Source organism: Beta vulgaris, chromosome 3 (genome assembly GCF_026745355.1).
Source record: "Beta vulgaris subsp. vulgaris cultivar EL10 chromosome 3, EL10.2, whole genome shotgun sequence".
Taxonomy (NCBI): Eukaryota; Viridiplantae; Streptophyta; class Magnoliopsida; order Caryophyllales; family Amaranthaceae; genus Beta; species Beta vulgaris.
In genome coordinates this window covers 56,088,452-56,111,413 of record NC_079204.1, presented here as the reverse complement: position 1 = coordinate 56,111,413, position 22,962 = coordinate 56,088,452, and the positions used below count along the sequence as shown (strand labels likewise).

The window sequence follows — 22,962 nt, the reverse complement described above, 5'->3', positions numbered from 1 at the left end:
AGGGGGAGGGGGTTGCCGGAAAGGCGGCGCGAGGGAGGGGGTTGCCGGCGAGGGAGTTGCCGGAGGGGAGGGGCTGCCGGCGAGGGGAGGGGGAGGGGGGCTGGGTGGGGGGGCTGGGGTTGTTGGGGGGGGGGTGGTGGGTTAGGGGAGAGGGATGAAGTTAGGTTAGTTAGGTTAGTTAGGGTTTTTTAGAGTTTTTTTAGGGTTTTTTAGGCTTAATTAACACTAATGACTAACGAAGTTAACCGCCGTTAGTCATTAAGGGCATTATTTGTCATTTTTTTTAAAATTTGGGGTATCTGGTGAATTTTGTTAAAAGTCAGGGGTATATGGTGAATTTTGAAAAAATTTGGGGTATTTGGTGAATAAATTTTTTTGTCAGGGGTATTTGGTGAAAAAACCGTTAAAAAATTCAATTAGGAGTGCTATAAGTTAGGGTGTTCATGGATGGTTACCCATCCTGAAATGAAATTTCGATTCGATAATTGATAGTCGGTAATCGATAGTATCGATTTACCATTTTGTGAGTCGTAACCGTAACTGTTCAAACTGGTAACCGGTTAACCGGTTTTTCGATACGGTTTAGCGGTTAACCATTAGCCATTACTCAAATTTATTTTATGGATTTATATATTAGATTTCAAATTTTTATCAACAAAAATAATATAACATTAATACCAATATACCATACTATATTATTACTCCACAAAGCTCAACGCCAACATAAAAAGAGCAGCAGGTGAGATCCTAGTGGTATTGACATCACCACCGATCCCAAAAATCTTGAGATCGGGTCTCACCCCTTGCAAGGAGGGATCCCCAATTTCCCCCCTCCTTACAAGGGACTTCATCTTAACTTTTTTTTTAAAAAAAATGCCAACATAAATTACTAATACACACACTAAGGCTATGTTCAGTTCACCTTATTTTTGCTTATTTCAGATCTAATCAAATCAGATCAGATCATGCTTATATTTAAAAACTCATTATTATTATTATATATCTTTCATTACATATTAGTAAAAATTATAATAATTGAATATTAATAAAGTACTCATTGAGACGAATCAAACAAGACCTCACATGACTATATTTTTTCTTATATATTGAGAAAAATCTAAAAGATTCTCTCTAATTGTGAATTGTATCAAGATTCTAAGTGAGAACGATAAAAAAAATACAAAGGGAGTATTAATATATACTAGTACATTTGTTCAAAAGGATTATTATTGTTGTTGTTGTACTTATTAATTATTAATGTTGATAATTATTATCAATCTTATTGTTATCATTATAAATGTCATTGTTATCATTATTTTAAGTTATTTTGTTGTCATTAAATAATAAAAAATTAAAAATCACGTGTTAAGAACATAAGATTGACGCAAAAATAAGAAATATATAAAATATGATAGATCAAATTCATGAAAATGAAACTACTAAGTTCGGATTACATTTCAAAATAAGCTAAGTGCGAGATACAAATTATAAATTTAGATTCGGTATACCTCTTCCTACCGAATTCCAAATCTCTCTAGCTATTTGAAGTTGCACGCTATTTATATATTTCTTGCACAAGTCATAATTGTTTGTATATCTTATTTTATATGAAAAAAAGAGTTGAGTCTGCCGACTTCTCAAGTGTGAAATATTTTTTTAAGGGAAAGTGTGAAAATAATTATTTTTAATAATAATAATTATTATTATGATTATAATTATTGTTGTTATTCTTATAATAATGATAATAATAATAATTAATAATAATAAAAGTTGTGTAAAAGTTGTAACAGAAATTAAATGATAATAATAGTAATACTATAAATAAGATCTTATAATGTATTGCATAATAATGAAGTACAAAGTAATAATATATTTTATAAAAGATAAGATCTTGTAAATCACATCAGATCAGTTCAGATCAGATCAGATCAGATCAGAAAAAATAAGTTCAGATCAGATCAGATCAAATCAGATAAGTTCAGATCAGAAAATTTCAGGTGAACTAAACATAGCCTAAGTGGCAGAGAGTTAAGAGTTTAGTACTAGTTTACAGCCTAGATCAACATAAGTACTGCTGTGGCAAAGAGTAACTTACACAACCTTTAAATTCTTTATCTCTATTTGAAATGACTAGAATACCCTCTAATAAATTACAATAACGTTTTCTTATAATAAATTTAAAAATGAGAATTAATGCAACTTGATTGCCATATGGAATAAGTCAAAAATAGAATATGCGATTACCATTAATAACTTGACTAGATTGACACAATCAAATCATGAAATTAATTAAAATCTTCAATTTTAAAAAAAGTTAGTAATATATCCTGACAACATAATACTTCATATTTACAAAGTTCAAACAATATGATTTATTAAACATTTATAATCGTTAAAGAACTATACTAAAGCCGCTGACAAAGAATTATTAAATCTCAACCAAAATTTTCTAACCAGTGAAAATCGGTCACCTTTAGTTCAAAAAGATAATAACATCTACAAAAAAACCTCAATAATTTAAATCACTACCAAAATAATTTTAGATTAAAAATATATATGCCTATTCGTACATAAGATTATCAACGCATGCATCGCATTGATATTCGGCTAGTTTAACAGAGGCAGAGAGTTATACAATGTTCAACTTTACCCAAAAATACTTACCGACTTTCCTTTCTCCAAGTCATGCTAGTCTAGATTACTTACTAACTTAGTGCTTTTAGTAAAAAAAACTAATAATTAATTAATGTAATCATTATAAAAAAATTGAATAATAAAAAAATAAATATATCCGATTTTTCGGTTAACCGTTTCGTAAAAAATCATAACTGTAACAGCACCGTTCAAACGTATTTTTTACTGGTTTGGTAACCGAACCGTTTAATCCTTATTTTTCGGTACGATTACTACTCATTTTGACCGATTTTTTAGTACGATTTCTCAATTTTGGTTTTTTTTTTTAACACCCTACTATATGCCTATAGCACTCCCTCGGTCTCAATATCTCAGCTCAGAGGTAAAAATTTGGATGGAAGTATTGGTCCACTAATTGTTAGACAATTATATAACTGATCTAATAATATCTTTAATTAGTAAGTTTGTTATAATAATGCATATATATCTCGCGAGGGAGGCATAGCTCAGTTGATTAGAGATTTTCTATCGATTCTAGCGGATCATGGATCGATTCTTATCACCCGTCATCTCTAGCAACTAAAAAAATAATCCTAGATTAGTTTTCTACTCCCTCTGTTTCCTAAAGATCTTCCCTCTTTCCATTTAAGTGCGTTTCCAAAAGATCTTCCCTCTTTTACTGTATTCTTTATTTGGAATCCCCCCCCCCTTTTTACCCTCTCATGTCCCTTTCATATGGTCCACTATTACATTATTAATTCAATTTTACTTCCTCTGTCTCTCCTACTTTAACCTCCTTTTGTTTGTTTATTTATCTTAACCCCTTTCTCTCTCCTACTTTACCCACCCCACACCCCACACCCCACAACCACACAATGGATCTTCCTTGATATCTGTAGGAACAGTAACAAGGAAGATGTTTAGGAAACGAAGATAGTATTGTATAGCGTAGATTACTAGATTGTAGCCTGACTTTGTGATTTACCCCTTAGCTTATTATTTTATTAATGTATATATATCCTAAATTTCCCCCTTAGCTTATTATTTTACTAATGTATATATATCCTAAATTTGCCCCTCATTATTTTATTGTTGGTGCAATATATTGTATATAATATATGTATTGACCCAAACAATGAGAAAATCTCAATTAGGGTCTAACGTTAATGGTAACATGACTAACATCACACTCAATTATGGTGTCTTTTAAAATTTACACTTGTGCACGATTTTTGATAATAGCTATGGTTATATTATTTTTTTAAAAGACAAGCTTGTTTGTATTTTTGGCTCATGGTCATGTCTGTTTTTTTCAAAATATTTTTGCGCTCTAGTAAGTATTAACAATGAATATTTATAAAACCCCTCAAAAAAAAATGAATATTTATGAAACGTTCACGAATAATTCTTTTAAAAAAATTTAATCCTAGAGAGAAAAGTTAGATACGACTATTCGAGGAATGGAGGAAGAGAGGACTGAGGGCATCAGAAAGAGTATATAGAGAGTATTCACCATATTTTATAGGGTGAAATATAGTAAATTGTAGCGATATTTAACAAATTTGCAATACCCAAAAGTTAATGATTTTTGTATGTCATATACTAGTTGTAAGTAATGCAGATTGACTTTACCAAGTAAAATAGATGATAAAGGTTAATAATAATATAATTACTCCCTCCGTCCCAAAATATAGTTTCCATTTCTAATTTGGGAGTCAAAATTAAAAATCTTTGACCAAATATTCTCACTAATATATACAAGAAAACATATTCATGTAGGGTATTGTTTGATTCGTCTCAACATGTACATTCATAATATCAATTTTTTTTATATTTTTTACCAACACAAAATAAAAGATATAACAGGTCATATAACAGGTCAAAGATACGTCTCGAAGACTGCGCAAAAAGAAATATGGAAACTATATTTTGGGACGGAGGGAGTAGTACTTATGCAATTGCGGAGCTATTCAAAAAGAGGTCTTAAGCTATCGAGCTTATTAGGATTTTCATTTATGTGACCCTCGTAACAAAATCATTAACAATCAACCTCGAAGAGAGCCCCAGTGCCCCACGTTGTTGCTGATCTGATCATATTAACGTTGGACTTTGATTGTGATAATAATAAAGTGGGATGCGTGCAATGTAGTAATAGTAGTATTAAATTATTAATTAATGTACAACTAGGAATTAGCAATTTGAAGCTAAGGTTAACCATAATTATCATAAACGCTATTTTCACAATCAAACTCTAACCATTAATATTTGACAGCTGACATCTAACAGATGTCACAACGACTACTTTTGCCGAACAGACTCTTAACCTTGCCATGATGGTGGCCGGTGAGGCTGCCCAGGATTGCAGAAAAAAACAAGGCAATGTTCAGCAAAGTGGCGATGCCCAAGTTCAATAATAGTATCATTTCTCCACCATATTTATCATCTCATCATATCTTAGTGATTGCATTGACTCTAATTAGACAAAATCGTTAAGAATAATTCACCAATTCACCAATCTGAAAGATAAGCTAGCTAGCCCAAGGCACGTTGTTATTGATCAAATCCACGTTGAGCTTTTCTTGCGCTAATAATAAAAAAGGAATGCGTGAAATGCAATAAAACTTGATTTATATAATGTTCATCTAGGAATAAAAAAATTGAGCATCAGACAGTTTGAAGGTTATAAAAAGGGATGATCAATTGAAGCGATATATAGAGCACGCGAAAAAACAAATATAATTTGATTTCACAGAAATACATATACTAGAAATGAATACAAAGAAATACAATGTTGAGGTTGTGTTGGTGCTCACCCTTGCCATTTTGCTGATGGTAGCCACTGGTACGGCTGCGCAGCAATGCAGAAAAAAAGGCGAATACTGCTACACGGATTCATTTAGTACTTCGTGTTGTCATGGACTCAATTGTGATCTTACCTTCAGAGGTGGAGGCACTTGCCAAGGGTGCCCTGGATTTGGGGCTTCTTGTGGTCTTCTTGATCGTTGTTGCGGTGGATTTCACTGCACTGGATATCTTTGGGGTGTATGCGTCAGAGATTAGCCGTACTCATGAACCCGCCTACTGCATCTGCATACCTGTTGAGTTTCTCCACCTAAATAAAATTTACTACTACTGTTGTATTATTCCTGCGTTCTATAATTCATGTAATGCTTGCTATTTGAACGTCAAACTTTATAAATTTTGACCATTAACTATCACCAATATATATATATATAGACACGATCACATGAGAATGCTCCTTACATGAGAATGAATTTCAACCACACGTACGTGTGTGTGTGATAACAGACGTGAGAAAGAAGTACGTGTGTGTGTGATAACAGACGTGAGAAAGAAACAAATAATTGAATGCAAAACAATGAAAAAACACACAACAAATTTACGTGGTTCACCAATTTGGTTACGTCCACGAGCAGAGATAGAATTTTTTATTATGTGAGGAAAATCAGATTATAGAGAGAATTAGACTAAATTCGTAGTCTAAAACAATTAGGTAAATAATCTATTTATAACCCCGCATCGAAAACGCATTTTCTGCAGAAAACGGGCCTGCGCTCGATCGAGTTGGACGACGTCCGCCCGATCGGTCGATATATTTCCCAAACCCCAAATTTGACGCGGGCCCGATCTGGCGACCTCGCCCGATCGTTGTTCGCTGAGGCGCCCGATGCCATCGGGCGACCTCCTTAAACACCCTGTTGACAAATTCGTCTCGGACCCGATCGGGCGGCTCTATCCAACCCGATCGAGCAGTACTCAGAAAACTCCTTTTGACGCATTTCTTCGAACATATTCAAGGCACTATTGTTACAATATGAAATAGTCGTAGACTTGTAGTAGTGTTATGACTTATGAGTTCTTGTTGGTTCATCTCAATTTTTAGTTTTTAATACATCAAATTCTTATGATTTTTACTTATATATAATTGAAGATATTAATGGTCAAAATAATACATCGGAGACTGCCTTTGAATGGCAGATGTTGCAAGAATTATGAGATGAAGGTAGTATATGATAGGAGATCGTTTATATCTTCCTGAATATGTATGATATTGTTCCATGGTCGTTTTATATACTATGGTACTATTCCTTTTTTTTTTTTACATTTTGTATTGTGGCTTATTCTTGGCTTGGATTTAACCTCAATAATGTAAGGATCTTAATTATTATAGAACTTAGCTTTAAACATTACAAGTATAATTTTAATTACGGAAAATTGATGTAAGTAATTGCAAATTTCACCCATGTTCCCAAACTATTACTAACTTTAATTTTCATCGAAAAATCTCAAGTTTTATAATATTCCAAGCTTTTAATTTTCCTATACACCTTATATCCAAATCAATGGACTATCAAAAGAAAGAAAATAAAGAGTTTGGATTATCTTGAAAATCTAATGTTATGATTATTTTATGGTTGAAAGTTGCATGCATGAGATTAAACATATTCCTTTCAATTAGGGTCATTTCGGTTTCAATATTGTCCATTCAAGCTCGACTAATGATCACACTACCGAGGAAGAGGTGGTAGCTTAGTGGAGTACCACACCCGAATCCTAGCGCATTGCCTAGGGTTCGAATTCTCATCCCAACAATATGTTCGGCATTTAATTCCGGGCTGTTTAGCCTTGTACCTAGCCTCTCAACTGGTGTGCCCTGCAGGATAGTAGCTTAGCAGGGGTTGGTCTTTTGATCGTTTATCTTTCTTAATAAAAAAAAAATAAAAAATTGATCATACTAACTAGTTATACATAGCATGTTCGAATTCTTATCCCAACAATATGTTGGGCATTTAATTCTGCGCTTGAAATCTTGAAATCCGGGCAGCCACGCACCGTGGCAATTTTTAAGCTATCGAACACATCTAATCCCCCTCCCCCAAAAAATGGCAAAAATTTATGAAGTACAATTCTAGATATGAAATCCAAACTTAAAATTGAGCATTTAAATTTATTGAAAGGCACAATTATAATTTATAAATGTGTGTTTATTTTTAGAATATTCTTGGGGCTTAATTATAATAATCAAGACAAGGTCTCCACAATAATTGAGATGGCCGGATCAAGTGATCAACTACAGGTTATTTTCAAATGTTCTCAACCGTGCAAAGTTTCTTCCCAAAAAGATCTAGTAATCTCCTACTTCTACTACTAGAAATCACACATTAACGACGGGAAATCCCATCAAGAAAGATCTTTGCGACGGGATTTCCTGTCATGCCCCTGTCGTAAAAGGTGGCAATCGTAGTTGAAAATTCCATCGTAAACCCGTCGTAAAAGGCATTCGCCACGGAACAAATCCCCATAGCAAAAGTCAGGTATTTGCGACGGGCCAAAATTTCCTGAAGCTGAATATTAGTATATTTAAATTAATCACGATAAAAAATTGAAACCTAAAACCTAAATATACTTGGGATTGATTATAATACTTGATAGAAGAAGAGTAGAAAGTATCCGGATTAACTGAAAACTTTGATTGCACTGAATTCGGATTACAATCGAGCATGAAGTTTTCCTTGTTAATTTTTTAAATATCAACTTATTAATATTTTACTTAATTATGTACAACAAGAGATATTAATGGTCTAATTTTTGCATTCGCTGTTATAACGGATGTGAGAGAGAAACAAATAATGAATTCAAAAGCAATAAAAACAGACACCAGAATTACGTGGTTCACCAATTTGGCTACGTCCACGGCAGAGAGAGAGAATATTTTATTGATGAAGATGATGATCTTAGGAATACAGAGTTACAGATGTTATATATAGACTATCTTAGTCGCATAAACGACCTAAGGGTAAATCGGAAATTTAACCCGTCTAATAACAATTAATGAAAACACTCATCGCAATCTATCCACAAAACCGCGAGTCGCGGTTCTGGCCGCGAGTTGGCCGCGAGTCGCGGTTCTGGCCGCGAGTCGCGGTCAGCTCTCGTCAGCTCTCGTCAGCTCTTCGTAAAACGATCATAACTTTCTCGTTTCTCAGCGGAATTGGGCATATGACCTATAGTTGGAAAGCTCTTGGAACAAGCTATCACCTCCAATTTGAATCATATCAAAAACATTTATAGATTGAGATATATGTGCTTTCAAAGTCAGCCTTATGTCATTCCTTCTTCACGGATTCTACCAAACACCTTCAAGCTAAGGCACCATTTAAGGCACTATTCTTACAAATCTCCACCTTGACTTGAATCCTCTCATCATAAACTCCAAAACAGATGCATTGATCACAACTCCCAGAATCTCCCTTCATCCAGATTTGTCCCAAACGACAACCAGAACAGATTAGTCCCTAAGGACCCCAGAATTTCCCCATGAGGGCAACTAACAATCACGAACAGCTTGTAAGTCCAAGCAACCTTGGAACTTACCATGTGGAATCAGATTCGAACAGATGTGTTCCTTATACCCTTTCCTAGCACAAGTAACACCTTCCTTGGACGCCCAAAAATATTCACCTCTCCGACATACAGTGCAAAACCCACCATGTCTTCACAACCGTCCCTTTGGGGAGAGTTCCCAAAGATTTCATGCTGACCAGGAGTCAAGTTTGACTGACCCAATTTTGATGACGAAGAACACGGAATTTCAGATTCAGATTGTGAGTGTTAAGATTTCTCCCTGACGTGAACCACCACTCCAACCTAGAGTGCCTCTGTGCTCCACCTGTTTCTCAACACTATCACAAACGCCAATGTAGCAACCCCAGACTCAGATAACGTAGACCCTTGCGAACACATACAATGTCTCCCGTTTAACCCCTTTCAGAATCATCTTCGAACCCCTGTAGACATACAACCCTCCACCCTCACCTTTGAAACTGAACCCTTTCTTGTCTAACAGACTAAGTGAAATCAGATTCTTTGTGACCTGTGGAACATGCCTAACTCATTCAAAGTAAAACTTTGCCATCACATGTCCTAATTCTGATGGACCCTATACCAACTGTCTTACAAACCTCACTGTTGGCCATAGTAACACTTCCATCAACTTGTTTATAGTTCATAAACCACTCCCTGCGAGAACATATATGACAAGAAGCCCCAGAATCAAGAACCCACACATCCTACAATATGTGGCTATTAGCTACTAGGGCATATCCCTCAGAATCACCTCCAGTTTCTGCCAGAGCAGCAGAACCTTCATTCTTGTCCTGCTGCTTCTTTTTCTTAGGACACTCCCTTTTCCAATGCCCCGTTTCCTTACAGTAATTACAGACATCACTAGATTTAGGACCTCTAGAAAACGGTTTCCTGGATTTTTTCCCCGAATTCTCCTGTCCATTACTACTGGCTACTAATCCAGCAGCCTGATCACTGTACCTGTACCAGACGCCTTATGACGAATCTCTCTAGTATGCAGAGCAGATCTTACTTCTTCTAACGACAGACTATCTTTACCAACAATAAAGAATCCACAAAATTCTCATATGAATAGGCAAAGATACCAACAATATTAAAGCAGCATCCTCATCATCTACTTTAACATCAATATTTCGCAGATCTAGAAGATGTATTTAATTTATCTAAGTGTCTCCTTAGAGACGTACCTTCCTGCATACGCAGGCTGAACAGACGTTGCTTCATCATCAACTTGTTGGTTAGAGATTTCGTCATGTATAAACTCTCTAACTTCAACCACAGACCAGCAGCAGTTTCCTGCTCCGCAACTTCAGTAATTATGTCGTCAGACAGACACAACATAATTATTGAATGCGCTTTTTCCTCCAGAATTTCCATCTCAGCGGTACTGAATCCGTTGCCTTCTTGCCAACGGTGCCCACAACCCCTGTTGCTTCAGTAAAGCCCGCATCTTGATTTGCCACAGACTAAAACTATTCCTCCCAGTAAATTTATCAATTTTGACATTCATCCCAGACATCTTTCTCACACAGATCGAACACCAAAGCTCTTGATACCAATTTGTTATAACGGATGTGAGAGAGAAACAAATAATGAATTCAAAAGCAATAAAAACAGACACCAGAATTACGTGGTTCACCAATTTGGCTACGTCCACGGCAGAGAGAGAGAGAGAGAATATTTTATTGATGATGATGATGATGATCTTAGGAATACAGAGTTACAGATGTTATATATAGACTATCTTAGTAGCATAAACGACCTAAGGGTAAATCGGAAATTTAACCCGTCTAATAACAATTAATGAAAATACTCGTCGCAATCTATCCACAAAACCGCGAGTCGCGGTTCTAACCGCGAGTCGCGGTTCTGGCCGCGAGTCGCGGTCAGCTCTCGTCAGCTCTTCGTAAAACGATCATAACTTTCTCGTTTCTCAGCGGAATTGGGCATATGACCTATAGTTGGAAAGCTCTTGGAACAAGCTATCACCTCCAATTTGAATCATATCAATTTAAAACATTTATATATTGAGAGATATGTGCTTTCAAAGTCAGCCTTATGTCATTCTTTCTTCACGGATTCTACCAAACACCTTCAAGCTAAGGCACCATTCAAGGCACTATTCTTACATTCGCAAACGTGTAAAAGAGAGACAAAACAACTAAAAACATCCATTACCATTTGGGAAGGTGCGTGGTATTGGGTTGTAAATGAAATTTATGAAGGAAATGTTTGGGTATCTCCAAAAAAAATATTCAATTTAATTCACATTTCCAAGAAGCCATATACAGTAAGCCTTCCTACCATTATTAACTATTCTTATTGTAATCCACTTGTATAATTAATTCACTATTCTTCTTTGTAATACTCTTTTGTGAGTTTCTTGCTATAGTTAGAGTTTCATTGTATACTCACCCTAATATTATTTACGGTTCTTACACTATCCTATTTTCATATAGTGGATTTTCGGGTACTCATCGTCTGTGGATTTTTTGCCACTATTTGAGGATTTTTCTCACGTTAAATTGTATGTCCATCTTTTACAACTTTCTTGCCGCATATTTCCAGTTCTATTTATTTGCTCAATCTCTGCATCTTTAATTTGCTTCTGCTACGCACTCACAACCCTAACAACAATTATAAATAAGGGACTTGACTCGGGACAATGATCCCTTCATCATCAACTTAAGATTCATTAAAGACAACTACTTTATTTCTGCTCAAAAAAAAAAAAAAAAAAAAAAGGACAATTACTTTATTTTGGAGTATATATCTTGTAACAGAGTTGAAGAATGAAGAAATTGGCGAGTACTGTTATAGTGGTTCATGTTATCATGGTTACAGTTGCCATCATTTGTTGAAATTTATAAGAGAAAAGATGGAGAAGAAAACTTTGCCAATATATTCATACTACTCCGTTCAATGTGTCGGTAAAATATACTGCTTTATAAGAAAACTATAAGCTGCCTTTAACGTGAGAAAATTAACTAAAAATCCTAAAATAAAGGAACACGATCATATCCTACTAACTCATGATCACATGATCTAAACCACTTATTTATAAACTTATAATGAAATTAATAACAAACATCCACTAACGTAATTATTGCTCCTACTATTTTGAAGTAATATTTCAACATCATTATGATGGTAAGCGTTGGTGGGGGCCTGCTGGTGACAATTTTTCCAGGCAGCAACTGCTTCCTATTTCAAACATTATGCTTGATAAAGCCTTGCCGATGGTGCCCAATGGTATCCATATGAGCATGAAGGCAGTATAAAGCAGGGAAGGGGAATTCGAATCTGTGACCTATCGTTCACAACATCTTAATCTTAACCACTAAAATAAGATATCCTTGGTATGAGACCTAGAATGTTAATGTCATGAAGAAGATATGCAATAAAAGAAATATAAGATGGAATTACATGCTTACATATATTAATGTAGATAAGTGAGCCTTATATATATAAGGTCAAAATACAACTAACTTAAGCTAAGCAAATGGAAAAGTGAGTGGGAGAAGTGGCCCACGTCTAACACTCCTTAATGCTAAGAATTAGCAACTACAAAGTAAAAACATAACAATGACTACCCACTAATTTATTTGTGCTTAAATAGAGGAAAGTCAAACAACTAGCTTTAAATTACTTCCTAATAATCCAACAGTTCAAAGAAGGCAAGCAATGTAGAATTGTTACTATAAATTGTGCACCCATTTCCAAACTTAGCTCATTGCATCAAGTTTAGCTACTGAAAGTGTTAAGACTTGCATTAAAAAGAGGTGTAAGATTAGGTTAAATACAATACAAAGAGAGGAGGTGGTGATGGCAACAACATTAAAGCAAGTATTTCGTATGAAAGAGGGGACAAATGAAACTAGTTATGCTAAAGCGTCTTACCTTCAGGTACTTTCAAGTTTCAATTTGTTATACAATATTATTAATCGAATTAACTATTGCGAGTATATTACTCTATTAGCAACTCTGTAAATATGTGACGAATGCAAAGATGCTGAACTTAACTTATTTATGCTGAACTTATTTTTGCGAAACATAATTTATTTATTTTTGCTTAAACTTATTTTAATTAGTTACAATATTTTTAAATGTCGTCAATTATTGAATTTATTTTCGTTGAACTTAACTTAATCTTGTTAAACTTAACTTATTTTCGCTGAAACTTATTTCAATAAGTTGAGGAGAATGTACAGTAGTCGCTCATGCATGAGTTTATTAGTAATTATTTGTCTTCCCCAACCTTGTACTAATCTAGTATTGAAATCTTGACGGAACAGAAGGAAGTGCTATCATTGACAAAGCCACTAAGAGAAAAGGCCATAAGGGAGTTCTACTACAGGGAACAACCAACAACCTTATGCATAGCAGATTTGGGTTGTTCTTCTGTTGAGCTAAGCAACTTAAGTCCGGTGTTTGGACTCCTAGAATCTGTTGAAAATGCTCGTCGAGAGCTAGGAAAAGGGCCACAAGAGTATCAAATTTACTTGAATGATCTTCCAGGAAATGATTTCAATACAATATTTAGGTCATTGGGAAGCTTTGGGGAAAAGCTTAAACAAGAAATGGGAGATGATTTTGGGCATTGTTTTACTAATGGTGCTCCCGGTTCTTTCCATGAAAGGCTTTTCCCCTTCAATCATATGCATTTTATCCATTCTTCATATGGTCTTCACTGGCTATCTAAGGTAAATAGGTAATATGTCAATTGTCCTCCAAACAACTTGTATTTTTGTCCATTCATTTATTGTCTCATTGATTATTTCTTATACTTGACTGAAGGATGACTTGGGGAGTGTTTTTCTATTATTTTTAATTAGTTAAGCTAAGTCGAAAGACAAAAAAACCAACATATCCAGGGAATTAATTGTGACTTTGACGCAAATTGAGAATTAAAATTCTCTTTGACAATATCTAACTATCTAAAGAAAAAATTCCTTCAATATAAATCGATAACTAATTAAATAACATATAAAAAGTGTTCGTTTGGAATGATTCTCACTCTTAAGAAGTAGTTTAATAACCTATATTCGTTAATTGTTTTTGAAGGGAGAAACATTTAACTTGTCTTTAATAAAAAATGCATATCACATCTTCATTTGTCCATGTGCTTTCTAATTTTTCTTGTAAGGAACAAGATAAAAGATTGATCTACAATTTGTAGCACTTAATTTTTTTTACTGATGTATTATATTTTTTGATCATACAGTTTTGGTACGATGTTTAATAATGCTGGATGAATAGGTACCAAAAGGAATAGAAGACAACAAGGGAAATATAAACATAGCACAAACCAGCCCTCCTCATGTGATTAAAGCTTACTATGAGCAGTTTGAAAGGGACCTTTGGTCTTTTCTAAGGTGTCGCTCTGAAGAAGTAGTGGTCGGAGGGATGATGGTGCTAACAATTGTAGGAAGGAAAACTCTTGAACCATATAGTAGGGAATCTTGTTACTGGTGGGAGATTCTTGCGACAGCTCTAAAAGATATGGTAGTTGAGGTAATATACATTAGTTTTATATGTACACAATGCATGCGAAATTAAATAGAAAGTAAAATTATATTATTTATACATAATAATCTCAAATAATATGCTAGGAAAAAAAAAAAGGAAACTCATGAAGTTCCTCTTAAGAAAAATTTGATATATATTCTATCTAGCAAACAATAGATTAATAATCACGTACATGCATATATAGTGAAACTTGTTGATCCATTAATAATATTTGCATTATTCTTTTGAATTAATTGAATTTAATTACTATGTGAGTGAGAGTATTTTAGTCTTTTTACGTGGATACCAAACTATTCAAGAGTTAGCTTACAGAATAAAAATTAGTCTTAGGTGCACGCAATGCATTCGAAATTAAAATAGAAAACAAATTTCTATGATTATATCTAATATCCTCAATTAATAGGAAGAAAAAAAATGTTCATAAAATCCCTCTAAATAAAAAATTGATATAAATTTATTTTAGCTACCAATAAATTATCATGTGCATATGTAGCGAGACTCTTTGATTAAATAAAGTGTATGCATCATTTTTCGAATTAATTCGATTTAATCATTATTTGAGCGAGGTTATTTTAGTCTTTTTACGTGGACACCATAATTATCAAGAGTTGGCTTATAGAATAACAAATAAGCATTTTTTTTGTGTGTCTCCCCTCTCTTACATTATAGAATATAGATAAAAATGGTCAATTTTTTGTGTGTCTCCGATCCCCTCTCTTACATTATACTTCAGAATATAAATAAAGTAATTGGTTTTTTTTTTGTCTCTTATAAAATAGAAATAAAATAATAGCTATTCTTTTTGGTGTCCCTCGCCTCATCTCTTTCCTTATTAAATCGAGATTATCTAGTACTCTCTGTGTCCTAAAATAATCTGAGTTTTTATCCAATTCCATCAATATCACTATTTTTTTTGAAACAAGAGAGAAAAACTAGGCTAGTCCCTAGAATAGGACCAACCTAAAACATCCTTTTGAATGGTAGAAAGAAAGGAAAAATCAGAAAGTTCAAACCCAACAATGGAGAGAACCACAAGTGTGACCTTTGTGAGTCAGACAGTCCGCCGCTTGATTCGCCTCCCTGAAACAGTGAGAAAACATGACATTCCCACTAACAACCAAATCCACCCGCTAGCATCCGCCACCAGCGCATGAATTTCCCAAGGAACTTTCCAAGTCTTTCAGAGATAATTAATAATAGCCAAATTATCCCCTTCAACAGTGAGATTCTCAATACCGCAGCTAAAGTAGCACGAACCCCTTCTCTCATACCCAAGCTTCTGCCACAAGAATAGAATTATAGGATTAACATACATTGCACCCATCATAACAATCCCTCCCGAGTCATTTTTAATGATGAAAACTGCAAGAAGCATTGTCATCTTGCAATTTAGAACCATCAAATTTTGACAAATAGGGTTAAGCTTTTCTGTGTATTCTCTCTCCTTCTGTTAACAATATACAACCTATTTATATGTTGGCACTTAAGCCCATATTAACACACTAAATACATTATACATCATTAATGAATGACTAGGGCCCAATACCCCCCCTCAAGTTGGAGCATGCGGATGACAAATGCCCAACTTGCCTAACAAATGTAAGAATTGGCGTTTGCCAAGCGCCTTCGTAAAAATATCCGCAAGTTGTTCACTAGTGGAAACATGATAAGCACTAATAAGATCATCTCGTATAGCGTCACGCACATAGTGACAGTCAACTTCAATGTGCTTTGTGCGTTCGTGAAAGACTGGGTTCTGAGCAATATGAAGTGCAGACATGCTATCACAAAAGAGAGGCATGGCATGCGGCTGATGAACACCTAAACTCTGAAGCAGGGCCTTAAGCCACTTCAATTCCGAAGTAATGTCAGCCATAGAACGATATTCGGCTTTCGCAGACGAACGAGAGACAGTATGTTGTTTCTTGGTCTTCCAAGAGACAGGAGAAGAACCGAGAAACACAATCCAACCAGTGAGAGAACGACGAGTGAGAGGACAACTCGCCCAATCTGAATCACACCATCCTGACAGAGTTAAATCACAATTGGTACTCAGAAGAATGCCCTGGCCGGGGGACCCCTTTAAGTACCGTACAACCCGCAAGGCCGCATCCCAATGCTCCTGACGTGGGGCCTGCATGAACTGGGCGAGAATATGGACACAATAAGCCAAATCAGGACGAGTGAAGGAGAGATAGATAAGACGACCAACAAGCCGCCTATATGACTCGGGATCAGACAACAAAGCTCCACTAGCAAGAGCGAGAGTATGATTTTGTTCAATCGGAAAAGCAGCCGGTTTAGCACCCATAAGCCCAGTCTCAGAGATGATGTCCAAAGTGTACTTACGCTGACACAGGAAAATACCGTCCGAACTACGAGCAACTTCAATGCCAAGAAAGTACTTCAAACGTCCCAAGTCCTTCATATGAAAACAATCACCCAAATATGTTTTGAAAGAGAGAATAGCCGAAGGGTCATTACCAGATATGATCAAGTCATCAACATAAATAAGCACAGACAGCTGAACACAACCATGATTGAGAGTGAAGAGAGAATAATCTGAGTAGCATTGAACAAAGCCATAACGCAACTGAGAAGCAGCGAGCTTAGCAAACCAACACCGCGGAGCCTGACGAAGACCATATAAGGACTTAGTGAGACGACAAACAAGGCCAGGCTTCGGAGGGGTGAAGCCAGGCGGGGGACGCATATAAACCTCCTCCGCTAAGTCACCATGCAAGAAGACATTATGCACGTCCATCTGATGCAACTCCCAGTTTTTAGCGGCCGCAACGGCAAGAAAGGCACGAACATTCACCATCTTAGCAACGGGGGCGAAGGTCTCGTTGTAATCAAGACCTTCAACCTGATGATTACCAAAAACAACCAGACGAGCTTTGAGGCGCTCAACAGACCCATCAGAGTTATATTTGACTTTGTAGACCCACTTGCATCCAAGAGCCTTGTGACCAGGAGGTAACTCAGCCATGACCCACGTCGCGTTATCCTCTAAGGCACCAAGCTCATTCTGCATGGCTTCACGCCAACCAGGATCCTGCATAGCCTCTTTAAAATTACGGGGCTCAACCCCTGCAATAACAGCTGCAAGAAAAAGACGATGTCGCAAGGAAAATTTATCACAATTCACAAAGTGTGTTAAAGGATAAGGGGTACCTGAGGAACCAGTGGAAGAAGATGAAGGCGTAGATGAACTCTTTTTTCGTACTGTGTCTGTGACAAAATTCCGTAAGAGAACCGAAGGACGCTTGTCGCGCAAACCACGACCCAAGTCGCCAGGGCCCGTAACACCCAATGCACCATCCTGTGAGCCCAAAGAAGAGGGAGGAGGATCAGAGGACTGATCCACCCGCAGAGGCCTAACAGGAGCAGGCCCAACAGCGGAAGTGGAGGCCGTGTCCATAGAGGCGGCTGCGCTGGGTCCGGGGTCTGAAGCGGGCTGAACGGACAACCCAGCAGTATCCAACAGGGACTCATTGTCCAAAAAAGAATCCATAGGAGCATCCATAGGAACAACAGTATTCAAAGTATCCAACGAAGCATAAGGAAATTCATTCTCATGAAAGTGAACATCGCGAGAGACAAAAAAAACCCCGGAATCAAGATTATACAATTTCCAACCTTTCTTGCCATTTGGGTACCCAACAAACACACATCTACGACTCCTAGGAGCAAATTTATTGCCCTTAGCCCGTTGATCATGAGCAAAACATAGGCAACCAAATACACGAATATCATCAAAGGAGGGAGAAGTGCCACATAGGACCTCATAAGGAGTCAAATCATTCAATATGCCAGACAGAGTCCGATTAATTAAATAAACGGCAGCTAAGACACATTCTCCCCAAAACTGAACAGGGAGATTAGCTTGAAACATTAAAGCACGCACAACGTTTAAGATGTGTTGATGCTTACGTTCAACCCTACCATTCTGTTGCGGCATACCCACACAAGAGGACTAAAACAGGATACCATGTGAATCAATATAGGTCCGCATACAATTAAATTTTGTCCCATTATCAGAGCGCACAATTTTAACCTTGGTGTCAAATTGACGATCAATCATAGCAAAGAACGACAAGAAAAATGTTTCAACCTCCTTTTTATTTCGTAATAAGTAAACCCACACAGCACGAGAAAAATCATCCACCAAAGTCAAAAAATAAATAGCATCACATGAGGAGGGTGTATTATACGGGCCCCATAACTCACAGTGAATAAGTTCAAAAATCCGAGAAGCTTTATTATGACTAACAGGAAAAGAATCACGTGTTTGTTTTGCTTGAGGACAAACTACGCAAGCTTTATTCAATTTCTTCCTAGAAGAACTAGAACGAACAACAGGAACTAACTTGACAACTCTATTTGAAGGATGACCCATACGACGATGCCATAATTCGAACTCTGATAAACTAGGAACGGTCACTGCGTGCACTGTAGGGATCCTACGGAAAAAATAGAGTCCATCACGCCGCTCACCGGCTCCAATCAGGCTCCCCGAACGTTGGTCCTGTATAGCACACAAAGAGTCAGTAAATCGGACAACACAGTGGGACTCGTCAATCAATTGCGACACCGAAATTAAATTGCAGTGAAGTTGGGGTACATATAAAACATTATGAAGAGTTAAACCATGAGTGAGATGCACCTGACCCTCCATGGTGGCAATAGCACGTTTACCATCCGGCAAACCAACCGGACGATCAACAATAGACCGAACATGGGATAAATAAGTAAGGTCACAAGTAACATGGTGAGAAGCACCAGTGTCAAGAAGCCAATGACGAGAAATAAACGTACCCGTCATGTGATCCACATTTTTCGACTCATTATTAAGCAAATTCATTAAAACCTGAACTTGTGAAGGAGTAAGATCCACAAGGGGAGACCCCTGTGATGAAGCGCCACTGCCACTGCCATCAGGGAGGACAGCATGGGATGTGGCTTCGACATGGCGGCTGCGAGTAGAAGGGGGGGCAGCAGTAGACAAGGGGACAGCAGCCACGGCCGAAGCAGATGCAGCAGCAGGTCCGGGGCGCGACGAAGCAGTCCGGCCAGCAGCAGCACCGTTCCCAAACTTCTCCTCCCACCAAGTCGGCTTACCATGAAGTTGAAAACATGTAGAAACTTCATGGCCCTTCCGTTTACAATGGGAACACACCAATTTCGCCCTATCTTCTCGAGCGAGACGAGGTTTGCCGCGATCGACTTTTAAAGCAAAGGCATGAACGTCTTCCTTCACGGCTTTCCCACGAGCCACAGCACGTGACCTTTCTTCTTGAACAAGAGCTTGGTAGGCCCGATCCATGTCTATAGGAGGAGAGTGAGAGAGCAGATTACTCCGCACCGTACCATATAAATCATCATCAAGGTCGATCAAAAACTGATGCAGTTTCTCCTCCTCCCGATCCGCGGCAAACTTGTTCGACACACCACAGGAGCACTGACTACAAACACAGCCATGTAAGGGTTTTAAACGAGCAAGTTCATCATACAAACTCATCAAACGGGTATAGTACTCTTCAATGGACATAGCCCGTTGCTGTTTACAGTCAACAATGACTGCCTGGATTTGTTGTATGCGTGGACCATTGGCCATGCAAAATCTCTTCTCCAAATAATCCCAAAGCTTCTTAGCCTCATCATGGAAGGGAATGGAGGCGGCAAGCTTCGGTTCCATACTACGTAAAAGCCATGAAACCAACATGGAATTTACAGTGACCCAATCAAGCAATTTCTTCTTCTCCGTCGGTTTAGTTACGGTACCATCAAGGAAAACAAATTTGTGCCGAGCCTGTAGCGACAAAGTAATGGCGCGCATCCATGCTACTTAGTTCTCGCCGGTGAGAACCACATGTGTGATGAGGTTGCCCGGTTGATCACCCGAGCCGAGATAAAAAGGAGAGGAAGGATGAAGACGATCTTCGTCGGTCATGGTGACTGATAACTATCCACGCTGGTGGAGCTACCAAGTCGGCCGGTGAAAAAAAAACGGAGTGATGAGGCTATGTGTGACCTAGCTCCGATACCATGACAAATAGGGTTAAGCTTTTCTGTGTATTCTCTCTCCTTCTGCTAACAATATACAACCTATTTATATGTGGGCACTTAAGCCCATATTAACACACTAAATACATTATACATCATTAATGAATGACTAGGGCCCAATAAATTTTAACTTATAAGAGCCAATGGGAGGCTTGACCCACCAAACATCTTTAGGAAGTCTAGGAACAACAGACTTGGGAATCCTAGGAGACAAGATGCCATAAATAATCTCAGTCTCTTTTTGACAAAAGAACCATTCCCGGTTAAATTTTTTAATCATAATAGCTAACTTAAAACATGATAAACTCTCTCCCTTGAACGTAACATTGTTACGAGTAAACCAACCATGCCACCAAAGGATAGCCAATTTACAAATTGAATGGGAAGAAAGACTAGCACATGCAAGAAATCAAAAATATTTTCCATACCCATCTGCCTATCCACACAAGGAATATCAGGTCAGGGCTCTGATTGAGAAATCTGAAAAATAGCATAATGAGAGAAGGGGCATTCAAACAATAAGTGAAAAGTATCTTCAGTGTGGAAATTGCATAATACAAAATCCTTTGGCATGAAAAGATGAGATTTCTCGAGACGACATTTGGTGGGAAAGACCATCCACACAAACTTTCCAGAGGAAAAAAAATTGATTTTAGGGGGAACATTAAGTGCCCATATCCACTTGAAACCTACTGTAGAAGGAACCACTTTATCCAGCTCTTGAGGAAATTTAACACCAGACTTAACCGAATACTTACCATAAGGATTCGAACCCCATGAAATTTGATCTTGGTGATCTGACGCTGGGAGAAAAACACCCAGGATATCTTTAACAATACAAGATGGAAGGCGTTCTTCCAGTAGTTGGCGATTCCAAACTCCATAATGCAAAAATAAAATCACCCACACAAGAATATACAAAGCCGGAGGGCCAAGCACAAAGGAGGAAAAGGGACGCGATAAACCCAGTTATCATTTCATAATGAGATTTGAGAGCCATCCCCAACTTGCCTTCTCAGGCCTCGCTTAAAGATAAGACGAAGAAGCATAAGATGATGCCATTGCCAAGAAACATTACTTTTCGGAACATAAGACCAGATGAAGAAATTTTTTAAATACTTTTGTCGGACCAGCTCAACCCAAATATTAGAAGGACAAGCAATTATTTTCCGTAAAAGTTTCATTTGAACGCTATATAAGTAATTTTAGCCTTTCTAAATCCTAGCCCACCCCAGGACTTGGGTGAGCATTATACTGTATCCCAACCAATCATGTTGGTCACACCCGTACTAGGATCTTTATTCCAGAAAAAATTCCTATGGATTTTATCTAATTCATGTAAAACAGCTTTAGGAAGAGAGAAGCTCTGCATTTGAAAATTAGCCTTAGAGGCAAGATTTGATTGGATCAGAATAGCCCTACTTGCTTGAGAGAGAAAGAATTTGTTTATGCTCTATTTAAACCAAAAAAATTAGTAGAAAGTAATATATTTATTGTTGTTATTGTTACTCTTATGCATTATTCATCATATTTTGTGCAGGGTTTCATAGATGAAGATAAGTCAAATACTTTCAATACCCCTTTTTATGCTCCCTCAGAAGCAGAGTTAGGTTTTCTAGTGGAAAAGGAAGGTTCATTCAATCTCAATCAAGTTCAAATTTCAGAAGTCAGCTGGAAACCAAATGAACAACATAAGAATTCTCATCCTTTTGAGTCTGATCATGATGCCTTTACTAAATGCATAAGAGCCGTGACCGAATACTTAGTCACAAGTCATTTTGGAGAATCCATTGTAGAAGAGGTGTATCATAGGTACAAGGAATTTGTCAAAGTTTCAATGGGAAAGGAGAACAATGTATTTATCAGTATTACAGTCTCATTGACAAGAAATGGTTGATAAATTGCCATGGGAGAAAATTAATAGTTGTTCTAATTAATAAAAGGTTTTGTACTATTATTTTATACTCTTGCCATATTTGTAAGATCCAATTATGTACCACGCTAGTACTTTTATCTATGGATGATATTTTTCGAAAGTGATTCATTGCCTCCATTTCATTACCAATCAACAGTTTAAATACAAGAATACAAGAGTATAAGTTGGCTATAATTACAGAAACTAATTAGTTACAAATCTAGAACTAAATATATACTTTACATCTAAGGTATATACACTGAATCAGAATATATATATATATATATATATATATATTATATATATATATATATATATATAATAATATATATATATATATATATATATATATATATATATATATAATAATATATATATATATATAATTATATATATATATATATATATATATATTCTAACACACTCCC

At 36.7% G+C, this 22,962-nt stretch overlaps 1 protein-coding gene across 2 annotated transcripts in view; it reads left to right on the top strand.

The window, feature by feature from the left end:
* The window catches only part of LOC104889707 (S-adenosyl-L-methionine:benzoic acid/salicylic acid carboxyl methyltransferase 1), a 30,331-nt gene extending 7,672 nt beyond the window's left edge, over positions 1-22,659 (top strand). Inside the window, exons 2-5 of one of the 2 annotated variants that reach the window (XM_057393211.1) lie at positions 12,801-12,927; positions 13,317-13,724; positions 14,281-14,535; positions 22,160-22,659. In XM_057393211.1, the coding sequence (XP_057249194.1) occupies positions 12,847-12,927; positions 13,317-13,724; positions 14,281-14,535; positions 22,160-22,516 (1,101 nt within the window). In that variant the 5' untranslated portion in view covers positions 12,801-12,846 and the 3' untranslated portion in view covers positions 22,517-22,659. Of the gene's footprint in view, positions 1-12,631; positions 12,928-13,316; positions 13,725-14,280; positions 14,536-22,159 lie in introns of those variants that run through there. The other variant, XM_048640056.2, reaches the window with a different exon arrangement.
* The last annotated feature ends 303 nt before the right edge of the window (positions 22,660-22,962 follow it).